This window comes from Macaca thibetana, chromosome 13 (assembly GCF_024542745.1).
Source record: "Macaca thibetana thibetana isolate TM-01 chromosome 13, ASM2454274v1, whole genome shotgun sequence".
Classification (NCBI taxonomy): domain Eukaryota; kingdom Metazoa; phylum Chordata; class Mammalia; order Primates; family Cercopithecidae; genus Macaca; species Macaca thibetana.
Genome location: NC_065590.1, coordinates 14,722,154 through 14,737,516, shown reverse-complemented (window position 1 = coordinate 14,737,516; position 15,363 = coordinate 14,722,154). Strand labels below are relative to the sequence as shown.

The 15,363-nt window shown below is 38.1% G+C and overlaps 1 protein-coding gene across 50 annotated transcripts in view; it reads left to right on the top strand.

Moving 5' to 3' along the window:
• Window positions 1–15,363, top strand: part of ANKRD36C (ankyrin repeat domain 36C) — a 157,824-nt gene that overhangs the window by 136,767 nt on the left and 5,694 nt on the right. For all 50 annotated transcript variants that reach the window (XM_050755278.1, XM_050755294.1, XM_050755295.1 and 47 more), the window contains 5 exons: window positions 647–830; window positions 1,953–2,870; window positions 10,470–10,622; window positions 14,817–14,887; window positions 15,226–15,319. In XM_050755278.1, coding sequence (XP_050611235.1) covers window positions 647–830; window positions 1,953–2,870; window positions 10,470–10,622; window positions 14,817–14,887; window positions 15,226–15,319 — 1,420 coding nt within the window. The remainder of the gene's footprint in view (window positions 1–646; window positions 831–1,952; window positions 2,871–10,469; window positions 10,623–14,816; window positions 14,888–15,225; window positions 15,320–15,363) is intronic.

Genomic DNA, 15,363 nt, shown 5'->3' with positions numbered 1-15,363 from the left:
GCAGCTTGGTTTTACACATTTTTGAGAGGCATGAAACATCAATCAAATACATTTAAAAAATACTTTGGTTTGGTTCAGAAAGGCAGGACAACTGAAAGCAGGGGCTTCCAGGCTATAGATAAATTTAAACATTTTCTGGTTGACAATTGGTTGAGTTTATTTGAAGACCTGGGATTAATGGAAAGAAATGTTCAGGTTAAGGTAAATGATTGTGGGGACCAAGTTTTCTTGTGCAGAGGAATCTCTCAGCAGACTTCAGAGAGAGCAGGTTGTAAAATGTTTTCTTATGGGACCTTTTAAAAAGGGTGCCTGGTTCTTAGCTGATTGTCTCCTGGATCTTCATAGAAAGGAAGGAAAACAAAGGGGAAAAGGGGGTTCTCTATAGAATGTGGATTTTTCCCACAAGAGACTTTGCAGGGCAATTTCAAGGTATGGCAAGGAAATATATTTTTGATTAAATATTTGCTTCCTTGTCTCATAATGTTATGCCAGAGTCAGATTGAAAAGCAAGTCACAATATACGGGGTCAAATAAAATCCATCTGATGAGAATCCATGGTACCCCTTAGGTAGGAATTTGCACAAGATAAAAAATTAAAGCTTACTCCTCACTGATAAAATAAATACTAAGATAAGTATATTTACAGATTTACCATACAGCAAGAAAAAGAGAAAAGAAGAAATGTTGAAGAGTTGCACCAAAAAGTTCGGGAAAAGTTAAGAACAACAGAAGAGCAACATAGGATAGAAGTTGATGTGACAGAACAAGTTAAACTGGCTCTCAAATCACTGGAGATGGAATTGAAGAGTGTAGGAAAGAATTCAAATCAGGTTTGGTAAAACTTCATATTTCTACTTTTTTTTAATGTTACTTATAATATCTCTTTCATTTAATGTATATTATTTAAGCCTAAAAAAAAAACCCCAAATTGTATTTCATCTTAAAAATGAATCAAGGAATTTATAGCTACAATTATTTATAATCTTGAAATATTTTATTTTAGTTCAAAGACCTTTTGAAAACAATGCTATTCTATAATGTATACTTAATGATATTGTGAGTATTTTGTTCCTAGTGACATAGTTCAGCATATTTTCCCCTATTTCATGTTAATTACTGTTTCAAATGTTATGGAAAAGAAATAAAAGTGATCACAATAGCAAATAATCTCATGATTTTCTAGGAAGAGCTTTATAAATTTAATTTTCTTGACTTTTGGTGTTTTGAAATAAAAGATTATTTTTGTATGTCTATATCTACCTCACAGAAGTAACGGATTTGGTGGAAGAGCACTAGAAGTAGAGTCAGAAAAGCTGGGAAAAGTCCTGCAGCTTGCTTATATTTTTAACCTTTTGCTTTAGAATTATAACTACATGAGTTCATTGATTTGTGCATGTAAAAGTGCTTAGTACAATATCTAGACTTATCATTTATCAATAAATGTCATTCTTAAAACTGACCATAACAATATTAGAAAAGTAGAATATCTATACAATATTTTAGGAAAAGGGAAGTTAAAGAATTTGGAAAATGTCATTCATCTGTCCAAATATCTGCCAGGCTAAGGCTCTCACTATAGGGAGATGTATAGCTTAGATGTTAGAGTGTAAACCCAATTTTTTAACGTGATCATAGTTATTAATTCTTTATGCTTTGCAATTTGTTGTAATTCAGTAAAAGCCTTTTTTAATTCTGAAATTTAAAAAAATTTTCGAGTGGTTTTTTTTTTTTGCTTTCATGGATTCACTGTCTTCAAATAAACTTTCAAACTTTGGGGAATTAATGCTTTTTGAGGTTTGAGGTTTTGACTCAACTTCTTTTTTCCCAGTTAGATACCCAGTTATGGCAACCCTCTCATTGTATAAATGCACAGGTTATTATTTAATTTCAAAAGCAATCACAATATGTTATCCTATTGGGTACTAGTTATAAGTTTTCTTTGTTTTACTTAGATTTCTGATACTGATAAAAAAGAAGAAGATCTGCTACATGAAAACCACTTGATGGAAGATGAAATTGCCACGCTCAGACTGGAAATAGACACAATAAAAAACCAAAACCTGGAAAAGAAATACTTAAAAGACTTTGAAATTATGAAAAGAAAGCATGAAGACCTTCAAAAGACGCTAAAACGGAATGGGGAAACATTAGCAAAAACGATAGCTGATTATAGTGTACAGCTTGCTGCTCTGACAGATGAGAACGCAACGCTCCGTTCCAAACTGGAGAAGGAAACACAGACCAGGCAAATACTGGAAACAGAAACGGAATCATACCGTTGTAGACTGAATGCTGCTCTATCTGATCATGATCAAAGTCACTCATCAGAAAGAGACCAAGAGCTTGCTTTCCAGGGCACAGTAGATAAATGGTGTCATTTACAGGAAAATTCGAATTCTTGTGTTCTGACTCTTTCTCAGCAACTTTCTAAAGCTGAGAGTAAGTTCAGAGTCCTCGAAACTGAGCTCCATTACACAAGAGAGGCTCTGAAAGAAAAGTCTTTGGTTTTTGAACATGTACAAAGAGAACTAAACCAAAAACAGTGTCAAATGAAGGACATTGAAAAAATGTACAAAAATGAATATGATAAAATGGAAAAATGCATAGAAAAGCAGGAAAGATTTTGTCAACTAAAAAAACAAAATATGTTACTTCAACAGCAACTGGATGATGCTCGCAACAAAGCTGACAATCGAGAAAAAGCAATACTTAATATTCAAGCCAGATGTGATGCTAGAGTACAAAACTTTCAAGCTGAGTGCAGAAAGCACCGTCTTTTACTACAGGAAGACAATAAGAGGTTGGTCAATGAATTGAATCATTTGAAGGAAAAAGAATGCCAAAATGAAAAAGAGAAAGCAGAAAGAGAAGTAAGTGTCAAGAAAAATAAGTATTTTTCAAACTTCCTGAAGTAAAATTTGAAGTAATATTTGGTTACAGCTAAATGTTGGATCTAGTTGAATATAAAAAAGGATACATATGATAAATGTATCTGCTATATCAGCTGAGAAACATTCCTTGTTTCCAGCAAGTCAGAGTTAAAACTGAGAGATTCTTTCCTCTGATTAAATTCATGTGACACTTATACAATTTTAAGTTATAAAATGTTAATGTAGACTAATATTAATAATGTAGCCTTATACTGCTGAAATAATAATTTTTTTCATTTCAAGACATTTCAAGACCATGATAAATCAGATATATGGAAATGCTCATACCTAAAATGGTATTTTGAAATTGATTCAATTAAGTGGGGTACTTCGACAGTTAATTTCAGATTTCCCAGATGAACTGAAGTGTATTCCTTATTTCATAATTATTTTTCTTCAGTAGCTTTAAATATATCTTAGTTGGTACAATTTTGTTTTTCTTCATATCAATTTGACTTAAATCTGAAACTATTTCAATCTCAAATTATGTATAGATATGATCATTCCATTCTGTAAAGGCATCTAATTTTACTTATATTATAATATGGGGAAAATGTGGTAAATTTTAGCCAAACCATATTTGATTTAATCTTCCCACTGGCATTTATAATTTACTTTCAGTTTTGTTTTTTTTTAAATTTTTTTTATTATTATACTTTAAGTTCTAGGGTACATGTGCATAACGTGCAGGTTTGTTACATATGTATACTTGTGCCATGTTGCTGTGCTGCACCCATCAACTCGTCAGCACCCATCAACTCGTCATTTACATCAGTTATAACTCCCAATGCAATCCCTCCCCCTTCCCCCTCCCCGTGATAGGCCCCGGTGTGTGATGTTCCCCTTCCCGAGTCCAAGTGATCTCGTTGTTCAGTTCCCACCTATGAGTGAGAACATGCGGTGTTTGGTTTTCTGGTCTTGCGATAGTTTTCTGAGAATGATGATTTCCAGCTGCATCCATGTCCCTACAAAGGACACAAACTCATCCTTTTTTATGGCTGCATAGTATTCCGTGGTGTATATGTGCCACATTTTCTTAATCCAGTCTGTCACTGATGGACATTTGGGTTGATTCCAAGTCTTTGCTATTGTGAATAGTTCCACAATAAACATACGTGTGCATGTGTCTTTATAGCAGCATGATTTATAATCCTTTGGGTATATACCCAGTAATGGGATGGCTGGGTCATATGGTACATCTAGTTCTAGATGCTTGAGGAATCGCCATACTGTTTTCCATAATGGTTGAACTAGTTTACAATCCCACCAACAGTGTAAAAGTGTTCCTATTTCTCCACATCCTCTCCAGCACCTGTTGTTTCCTGACTTTTTAATGATTGCCATTCTAACTGGTGTGAGATGGTATGTGGTTTTGATTTGCATTTCTCTGATGGCCAGTGATGATGAGCATTTTTTCATGTGTCTGTTGGCTGTATGAATGTCCTCTTTTGAGAAATGTCTGTTCATATCCTTTGCCCACTTTTTGATGAGGTTGTTTTTTTCTTGTAAATTTGAGTTCTTTGTAGGTTCTGGATATTAGCGCTTTGTCTGATGAGTAGATTGCAAAAATTTTCTCCCATTCTGTAGGTTGCCTGTTCACTCTGATGGTAATTTCTTTTGCTGTACAGAAGCTCTTTAGTTTAATTAGATCCCATTTGTCAATTTTGGCTTTTGTTGCCGTTGCTTTTGGTGTTTTAGACATGAAGTCCTTGCCCATGCCTATGTCCTGAATGGTATTACCTAGGTTTTCTTCTAGGGTTTTTATGGTATTAGGTCTAACATTTAAGTCTCTAATCCATCTTGAATTAATTTTCGTATAAGGAGTAAGGAAAGGATCCAGGTTTAGCTTTCTACTTATGGCTAGCCAATTTTCCCAGCACCATTTATTAAATAGGGAATCCTTTCACCATTTCTTGTTTTTGTCAGGTTTGTCAAAGATCAGATGGCTGTAGATGTGTGGTATTATTTCTGAGGACTCTGTTCTGTTCCATTGGTCTATATCTCTGTTTTGGTACCAGTATCATGCTGTTTTGGTTACTGTAGCCTTGTAGTATAGTTTGAAGTCATGTAGCGTGATGCCTCCAGCTTTGTTCTTTTGACTTAGGATTGTCTTGGAGATGCGGGCTCTTTCTTGGTTCCAAATGAACTTTAAAGCAGTTTTTTCAAATTCTGTGAAGAACCTCATTGGTAGCTTGATGGGGATGGCATTGAATCTATAAATTACCTTGGGCAGTATGGCCATTCTCACGATATTGGTTCTTCCTATCCATGAGCATGGTATGTTCTTCCATTTGTTTATGTCCTCTTTTATTTCACTGAGCAGTGGTTTGTAGTTCTCCTTGAAGAGGTCCTTTACATCCCTTGTAAGTTGGATTCCTAGGTATTTTATTCTCTTTGAAGCTATTGTGAATGGAAGTTCATTCATGATTTGGCTCTCTGTTTGTCTGTTACTGGTGTATAAGAATGCTTGTGATTTTTGCACATTCATTTTGTATCCTGAGATTTTGCTGAAGTTTCTTATCAGCTTAAGGAGATTTTGGGCTGAGACAATGGGGTTTTCTAAATATACAATCATGTCATCTGCAAACAGGGACAATTTGACTTCTTCTTTTCCTAACTGAATACCCTTGATTTCTTTCTCTTGCCTGATTGCCCTAGCCAGAACTTCCAACACTATGTTGAATAGGAGTGGTGAGAGAGGACATCCCTGTCTTGTGCCAGTTTTCAAAGGGAATTTTTCCAGTTTTTGCCCATTCAGTATGATATTGGCTGTGGATTTGTCATAAATAGCTCTTATGATTTTGAGATACGTTCCATCAATACCAAATTTATTGAGAGTTTTTAGCATGAAGAGCTGTTGAATTTTGTCAAAGGCCTTTTCTGCATCTATTGAGATAATCGTGGTTTTTGTCTTTGGTTCTGTTTATATGCTGGATTACGTTTATTGATTTGCGTATGTTGAACCAGCCTTGCATCCCAGGGATGAAGCCCACTTGATCATGGTGGATAAGCTTTTCGATGTGCTGCTGGATCCGGTTTGCCAGTATTTTATTGAGGATTTTTGCATCGATGTTCATCAGGGATATTGGTCTAAAAGTCTCTTTTTTTGTTGTGTCTCTGCCAGGCTTTGGTATCAGGATGATGTATGGCCTCATAAAATGAGTTAGGGAGGATTCCCTCTTTTTCTATTGATTGGAATAGTTTCAGAAGGAATGGTACCAGCTTCTCCTTGTACCTCTGGTAGAATTCAGCTGTGAATCCATCTGGTCCTGGACTTTTTTTGGTTGGTAGGCTATTAATTATTGCCTCAATTTCAGAGCCTGCTATTGTTCTATTCAGGGATTCAGCTTCTTCCTGGTTTAGTCTTGGAAGAGTGTAAGTGTCCAGGAAATTATCCATTTCTTCTAGATTTCCTAGTTTATTTGTGTAGAGGTGTTTATAGTATTTTCTGATGGTAGTTTGTATTTCTTTGGGGTTGGTGGTGATACCCCCTTTATCATTTTTTATTGCGTCTATTTGATTCTTCTCTCTTTTCTTCTTTATTAGTCTTGCGAGTGGTCTATCAATTTTGTTGATCTTTTCAAAAAACCAGCTTCTGGATTCATTGATTTTTTGGAGGGTTTTTTTGTGTCTCTATCGCCTTCAGTTCTGCTGTGATCTTAGTTATTTCTTGCCTTCTGCTACCTTTTGAATGTGTTTGCTCTTGCTGCTCTAGTTCTTTTAATTGTGATGTTAGAGTGTCAAATTTAGATCTTTCCAGCTTTCTCTTGTGGGCATTTAGTGCTATAAATTTCCCTCTACACACTGCTTTAAATGTGTCCCAGATTTCTGGTATGTTGTATCTTTGTTCTCATTTGTTTCAAAGAACATCTTTATTTCTGCCTTCATTTCGTTGTGTACCCAGTAGTCATTCAGGAGCAGGTTATTCAGTTTCCATGTAGTTGAGCGGTTTTGATTGAGTTTCTTAGTCCTGAGTTCTAGTTTGATTGCACTGTGGTCTGAGAGACAGTTTGTTATAATTTCTGTTCTTGTACATTTGCTGAGAAGTGCTTTACTTCCAATTATCTGGTCAATTTTGGAATAAGTGTGATGTGGTGCTGAGAAGAATGTATATTCTGTTGATTTGGGGTGGAGATTTCTGTAGATGTCTATTAGGTCTGCTTGCTGCAGAGATGAGTTCAATTCCTGGATATCCTTGTTAACTTTCTGTCTCGTTGATCTGTCTAATGTTGACAGTGGGGTGTTGAAGTCTCCCATTATTATTGTATGGGAGTCTAAATCTCTTTGTAAGTCTCTAAGGACTTGCTTTATGAATCTGGGTGCTCCTGTATTGGGTGCATATATATTTAGGATAGTTAGCTGTTCCTGTTGAATTGATCCCTTTACCATTATGTAATGGCCTTCTTTGTCTCTTTTGATCTTTGATGGTTTAAAGTCTGATTTATCAGAGACTAGTATTGCAACCCCCGCTTTTTTTTGTTCTCCATTTGCTTGGTAAATCTTCCTCCATCCCTTTATTTTGAGCCTATGTATGTCTCTGCGTGTGAGATGGGTCTCCTGAATACAGCAGACTGATGGGTCTTGACTCTTTATCCAGTTTGCCAGTCTGTGTCTTTTAATTGGAGCATTTAGTCCATTTACATTTAAGGTTAATATTGTTATGTTTGAACTTGATCCTGCCATTATGATATTAACTGGTTATTTTGCTCGTTAGTTGATGCAGTTTCTTCCTAGCCTCGATGATCTTTACATTTTGGCATGTTTTTGCAATGGCTGGTACCGGTTGTTCCTTTCCATGTTTAGTGCTTCCTTCAGGGTCTCTTGTCAGGTAGGCCTGATGGTGACAAAATCTCTAAGCATTTGCTTATCTGTAAAGGATTTTATTTCTCCTTCACTTATGAAACTTAGTTTGGCTGGATATGAAATTCTGGGTTTAAAATTCTTTTCTTTAAGAATGTTGAATATTGGCCCCCACTCTCTTTTGGCTTGTAGAGTTTCTGCCGAGAGATCTGCTGTTAGTCTGATGGGCTTCCCTTTGTGGGTAACCCGACCTTTCTCTCTGGCTGCCCTTAAGATTTTTTCCTCCATTTCAACTTTGGTGAATCTGGCAATTATGTGTCTTGGAGTTGCTCTTCTCGAGGAGTATCTTTGTGGTGTTCTCTGTATTTCCTGAATTTGAATGTTGGCCTGCCCTACTAGGTTGGGGAAGTTCTCCTGGATGATATCCTGAAGAGTGTTTTCCAACTTGGTTCCATTTTCCCCCTCACTTTCAGGCACCCCAATCAGATGTAGATTTGATCTTTTTACATAATCCCATACTTCTTGCAGGCTTTGTTCATTTCTTTTTCTTCTTTTTTCTTTAGATTTCTCTTCTCACTTCATTTCATTCATTTTATCCTCAATCGCTGATACTCTTTCTTCCAGTTGATCGAGTCAGTTACTGAAGCTTGTGCATTTGTCACGTATTTCTCGTGTCATGGTTTTCATCTCTGTCCGTTCGTTTATGGCCTTCTCTGCATTAATTATTCTGGTTATCAATTCTTCCACTCTTTTTTCAAGATTTTTAGTTTCTTTGCGCTGGGTACGTAATTCCTCCTTTAGCTCTGAGAAGTTTGATGGACTGAAGCCTTCTTCTCTCATCTCGTCAAAGTCATTCTCCATCCAGCTTTGATCCATTGCTGGTGATGAGCTGCGTTCCTTTGGAGGGGGAGATGCACTCTTATTTTTTGAATTTCCAGCTTTTCTGCCCTGCTTTTTCCCCATCTTTGTGGTTTTATCTGCCTCTGGTCTTTGATGATGGTGACATACTGATGGGGTTTTGTTGTGGGTGTCCTTCCTGTTTGTTAGTTTTCCTTCTAACAGTCAGGACCCTCAGCTGTAGGTCTGTTGGAGATTGCTTGAGGTCCACTCCAGACTCTGTTTGCCTGGGTGTCAGCAGCAGAGGCTGCAGAAGATAGAATACTGCTGAACAGCGAGTGTACCTGTCTGATTCTTGCTTTGGAAGCTTCCTCTCAGTGGTGTACTCCACCGTGTGAGGTGTGGGGTGTCGGTCTGCCCCTAGTGGAGGATGTCTCCCAGTTAGGCTACTCAGGGGTCAGGGACCAACTTGAGCAGGCAATCTGTCCGTTTTCAGATCTCAACCTCTGTGTTGGGAGATCCACTGCTCTCTTCAAAGCTGTCAGACAGAGTCGCTTGCGTCTGCAGAGGTTTCTGCTGCTTTTTTGTTGTTGTTGTTGTTGTTGTTTAGCTGTGCTCTGTCCCCAGAGGTGGAGTCTACAGAGACTGGCAGGCCTCCTTGAGCTGCTATGAGCTCCACCCAGTTCGATCTTCCCAGGGCTTTGTTTACCTACTTAAGCCTCAGCAATGGCGGGCGCCCCTCCCCCAGCCTCACTGCTGCCTTGCGGTTAGATCACAGACTGGTGTGCTAGCAATGAGGAAGGTTCCGTGGGCATTGGACCCTCCCCGCCAGGTGTGGGATATAATCTCCTGGTGTGCCCGTTTGCTTAAAGCGCAGTATTGGGGTGGGAGTTACCCGATTTTCCAGGTGTTGTGTGTCTCAGTTTCCCTGGCTAGGAAAAGGGATTCCCTTCCCCCTTGCACTTCCCAGGTGAGGTGATGCCTCGCCCTGCTTCAGCTCTTGCTGGTCGAGCTGCAACAGCTGACCAGCACAGATTGTCCAGCACTCCCCAGTGAGATGAACCCAGTAGCTCAGTTGATAATGCAGAAATCACCTGTCTTCTGTGTCGCTGGTGCTAGGAGCTGGAGACTGGAGCTGTTCCTATTCAGCCATCTTGCTCCGCCCCCCCTTACTTTCAGTTTTTAAAGAAAAAATTTGCTCATAATTTTTATTTCAAGGCTCAGTTACTATCATTTGGATATAACTTTGTCCAGGACAAAGAGAGGCATAGCTATCTGTGATTTATTAGTTTGACTGGATCCCCATTTGCAGACTGAGGAGGATTTCAGACTGATGAGGAGTGTCAGGATTCACATAGAGTAGGAATGGAGTGAGTAGGGAGGAGAGAGTAGCAGCTGAGTCAGGGCAGGAGGTGGAGGGCAGGTTACTTAGAGCATCTAAGGCCACTGGAATTTTACTTTTTTTCTGAGATAGAAATCTATTGGAAGGATTTAAGCATATGATTTAATGTGAAGAACTCTGAGGTTGATTTGAGTTTCTAATTAAAAAAAAGAGGGAAATCATTCCACAATGTATAAGTTACTACCATCAGTCTCACCCACATACTCATTTCTTTTTGAGACTTCAGAAGGTTTTTAAGCATTGCAAATTCATCGGGGGAGGAATGACTAGTGGACTGAATATGTTGCGTGAATAACAATACCAATTTGGCAGGAAGATAACACCTTCTGTATCCTCAACTGGATTCAGTAATACACAGGAGTGAGTACACATGAGGAAAAGAAGGTGAATCGGTCTGTGTGGTGATATTTTTCAAAGTGTATACTTCAGAGTTAAATATTATTAATGGTTTAATAATAAGATGATTTGTAAAATTAGTAACAAAAATAACATCTTATCAGGTAGTTGTGAGACAACTTCAGCAGAAACGAAATGATGTCTTAAACAAACAATCGTCAACAAAAGCTTTGCTGGATGCTTCATCGCGTCACTGCGTCCATTTAGAAAATGAGATGCAGGATTCAAGGAAGAAATTAGACCAGATAAGAAGTCAAGTATGTATGAAACTTTGCACGCCAACAACTGTTAATCTGGAGCTGGTTAACCAATATAAAGTGTCGGGGTACTAATTTTAGTGGATGGCTTTCTTTTGTATTTTTATTATAATTAATTTTATTAAAATTTTATAGTGCATGCTTTCTTTTGTATTTTCATTATTATTAATTATTTTAAATGTTATTATCTTTATAATGCACCTGTATCTTTTTTTTTCTTTTTTGAGACGGAGTCTCGCTCTGTCACCCAGGCTGGAGTGCAGTGGCGCAATCTTGGCTCACTGCAAGTTCCGCCTCCTGGGTTCACGCCATTCTCCTGCCTCAGCCTCCCGAGTAGGTGGGACTACAGGCACCCACCACCACGCCGGGCTAATTTTTTTTTTGTATTTTCGGTAGAGACGGGGTTTCACCGTGTTAGCCAGCATGGTCTCGATCTCCTGACCTGGTGATCCGCCCGCCTCGGCCTCCCAGAGTGCTGGGATTACAGGCGTGAGCCACCGCGCCCGGCCTGCACCTGTATCTTAATCTCTGGCTTTCATTCTGCCATTTTTTATACATATTTTTTTTCTTAAATATTTAACCTTAGGAAAGTTGAGAATTATGCATCATTTCTCACAGAAGTTCAGAGAGGTTTTTTTTTCCCCTGTTAAACCGTCTGTTTTTAGTGATTTCTCTATTGGCATGGTGAGGCAAGCCAGATTAATTCAGAGGATAATGCCTAATGGAATGTTTCAGAAAATTATCTTATTTTTAATCTCTACTTTTCTGAATGAATAAAGAACCTGTGTATACTTAATTTCATAGATTTCAGGTTAACTTGTTCAGAAAGGCCATTCTACTGAATCAATTTTGATTTTGATGAAAGTCCTCACTCTCTCTTTGTATTGGGCTCAGAGAGCACACTCTGTCTCTATATGAATATGGACAGTTGGCATTTGCAAACATGTATCTATTTTCTCTTGTTTATAGAAAAAGGTAAACTAAAAAGGGGGTTATAGAAGGTCAGCAAAGGATGGGTTTGAGATGTTTGGGTTGGTTAAGTGGGCATTTAGACAACAAGGCTTCTCCTTTGGCATGTTTAATGGGCATCCTTGCAGTTTAAGATGACGCTTTTAAATTACTTCTCTCCTAATGATGACTTGAGTCCTGCTATTCGGTGGGAAAGTCAATAAGATCCTGTAGGATCTTATTTGGAACTGACTTTGTTGATTTTAATTTTGTTCCTGCCTTTTTTTTTTTTTTTTTTTTTTTTGAGACAGAGTCTCGCTCTGTTGCCCAGGCTGGAGTACAGTGGCGCGATCTTGGCTCACTGCAAGCTCTGCCTTCTGGGTTCACGCCATTCTCCTGCCTAAGCCTCCCAAGTAGCTGGGACTACAGGTGCCCACCACCATGCCCAGCTAATTTTTTGTATTTTTAGTAGAGAGGGGTTTCACCGTGTTAGCCAGCATGGTCTCGATCTCCTGACCTGGTGATCCGCCCGCCTCGGCCTCCCAGAGTGCTGGGATTACAGGCGTGAGCCACCGCGCCCGGCCTGCACCTGTATCTTAATCTCTGGCTTTCATTCTGCCATTTTTTATACATATTTTTTTTCTTAAATATTTAACCTTAGGAAAGTTGAGAATTATGCATCATTTCTCACAGAAGTTCAGAGAGGTTTTTTTTTTTCCCCTGTTAAACCGTCTGTTTTTAGTGATTTCTCTATTGGCATGGTGAGGCAAGCCAGATTAATTCAGAGGATAATGCCTAATGGAATGTTTCAGAAAATTATCTTATTTTTAATCTCTACTTTTCTGAATGAATAAAGAACCTGTGTATACTTAATTTCATAGATTTCAGGTTAACTTGTTCAGAAAGGCCATTCTACTGAATCAATTTTGATTTTGATGAAAGTCCTCACTCTCTCTTTGTATTGGGCTCAGAGAGCACACTCTGTCTCTATATGAATATGGACAGTTGGCATTTGCAAACATGTATCTATTTTCTCTTGTTTATAGAAAAAGGTAAACTAAAAAGGGGGTTATAGAAGGTCAGCAAAGGATGGGTTTGAGATGTTTGGGTTGGTTAAGTGGGCATTTAGACAACAAGGCTTCTCCTTTGGCATGTTTAATGGGCATCCTTGCAGTTTAAGATGACGCTTTTAAATTACTTCTCTCCTAATGATGACTTGAGTCCTGCTATTCGGTGGGAAAGTCAATAAGATCCTGTAGGATCTTATTTGGAACTGACTTTGTTGATTTTAATTTTGTTCCTGCCTTTTTTTTTTTTTTTTTTTTTTTTGAGACAGAGTCTCGCTCTGTTGCCCAGGCTGGAGTACAGTGGCGCGATCTTGGCTCACTGCAAGCTCTGCCTTCTGGGTTCACGCCATTCTCCTGCCTAAGCCTCCCAAGTAGCTGGGACTACAGGTGCCCACCACCATGCCCAGCTAATTTTTTGTATTTTTAGTAGAGAGGGGTTTCACCGTGTTAGCCAGCATGGTCTCGATCTCCTGACCTGGTGATCCGCCCGCCTCGGCCTCCCAGAGTGCTGGGATTACAGGCGTGAGCCACCGCGCCCGGCCTGCACCTGTATCTTAATCTCTGGCTTTCATTCTGCCATTTTTTATACATATTTTTTTTCTTAAATATTTAACCTTAGGAAAGTTGAGAATTATGCATCATTTCTCACAGAAGTTCAGAGAGGTTTTTTTTTCCCCTGTTAAACCGTCTGTTTTTAGTGATTTCTCTATTGGCATGGTGAGGCAAGCCAGATTAATTCAGAGGATAATGCCTAATGGAATGTTTCAGAAAATTATCTTATTTTTAATCTCTACTTTTCTGAATGAATAAAGAACCTGTGTATACTTAATTTCATAGATTTCAGGTTAACTTGTTCAGAAAGGCCATTCTACTGAATCAATTTTGATTTTGATGAAAGTCCTCACTCTCTCTTTGTATTGGGCTCAGAGAGCACACTCTGTCTCTATATGAATATGGACAGTTGGCATTTGCAAACATGTATCTATTTTCTCTTGTTTATAGAAAAAGGTAAACTAAAAAGGGGGTTATAGAAGGTCAGCAAAGGATGGGTTTGAGATGTTTGGGTTGGTTAAGTGGGCATTTAGACAACAAGGCTTCTCCTTTGGCATGTTTAATGGGCATCCTTGCAGTTTAAGATGACGCTTTTAAATTACTTCTCTCCTAATGATGACTTGAGTCCTGCTATTCGGTGGGAAAGTCAATAAGATCCTGTAGGATCTTATTTGGAACTGACTTTGTTGATTTTAATTTTGTTCCTGCCTTTTTTTTTTTTTTTTTTTTTTTTGAGACAGAGTCTCGCTCTGTTGCCCAGGCTGGAGTACAGTGGCGCGATCTTGGCTCACTGCAAGCTCTGCCTTCTGGGTTCACGCCATTCTCCTGCCTAAGCCTCCCAAGTAGCTGGGACTACAGGTGCCCACCACCATGCCCAGCTAATTTTTTGTATTTTTAGTAGAGAGGGGTTTCACCGTGTTAGCCAGGATGGTCTCGATCTCCTGACCTCGTGATCCGCCAGCCTCGGCCTCCCAAAGTGCTGGGATTACAGGCGTGAGCCAACGGGCCCGTCCCTGTTTCTGCTTATTTTTAAATTTTCTTCTTGTTTCCCTAGAAAGGAAAGATGATGCTTATTTAGTTTTAAATATTAAAAAATATGCAAGTTGCTTTGCTATAATAAAACTAAATGCATACATACAAAAAAAAATTATAGTTGATGTGGTAGCGTTTAGAATTCAAAATATAAATGCTTAGCATGAGGTAATCCTTTATCTTTCCACATTTTACCAGTTTGTAAGTTTGAGTGTTTATCTGATAAAATGTAATTCAAAAGCAAGAAGAATGTTGTGTTTTAGTCCTAGAGCAGGGGTCAGTGAACTTTTCTGTAAAGGGCCAGACAGTATTTTTTAAGGCTTTGTGAGCCATAAGATCCTTGTTGCAATAACTCAGCCCTGCCATTATAGCACAAAAGTAGCCGTAAACAGTATGCAGATTGAAGGGGTGTAGCAGTGTCCCACTCAAATTAATTACAAAAAAGGTAATGGGATGGTTTCTACTAGATTATGATCTTTTTTAAAAGATCTTAATAGTCTAAAAACATTTTATATGTATTTTGTTGGTTCGTTTATCTACTAATGGACATTTAGATCATTTCCAAATGTAATTTTTTTTTAATTCTTTGTTTTAGTTTCAAGAAATACAGGATCAACTTACAGCTACTATAAGATGTACTAAGAAGACGGAAGGCCATGCACACAAGTAAAATTTGAAGCAGCACACAAAATAACTTGAGTATTTATAAAGCAAAAGAGCACTGTAGTATGAAAATTGTATCAGTTATGATAATAAGTATGTCTTTGTGAAACCAAAGAAGTTTCATTTGTAAGCTATGTTGAAATACATCATTTTTCTATATTATTACTAAATTTTTCATATTATCAACAAAACGCAGGTAGAAAAATGACACAGTAGCCCAATCATCTACTTTTACAATTGCTAAGAATTTGTGTAATTATACCTTCAGAAGTTTATGTAGAGTTTACATGATGTTAAAAAATTTATGTGTGAGAGTAATTATTTTAAAATGCACATTTTAGGCTTGAAGTAGAAAATGCCATGATAAGAAAAACTATTAAAAAACAGGATGACCAAATTGAGCGGCTTGAGAAAATCCTGCAGCGTTCAAGTTTGGTAAGCCAATCTCTTAATTTCTGTCATACTGAAAAGGAATTTTA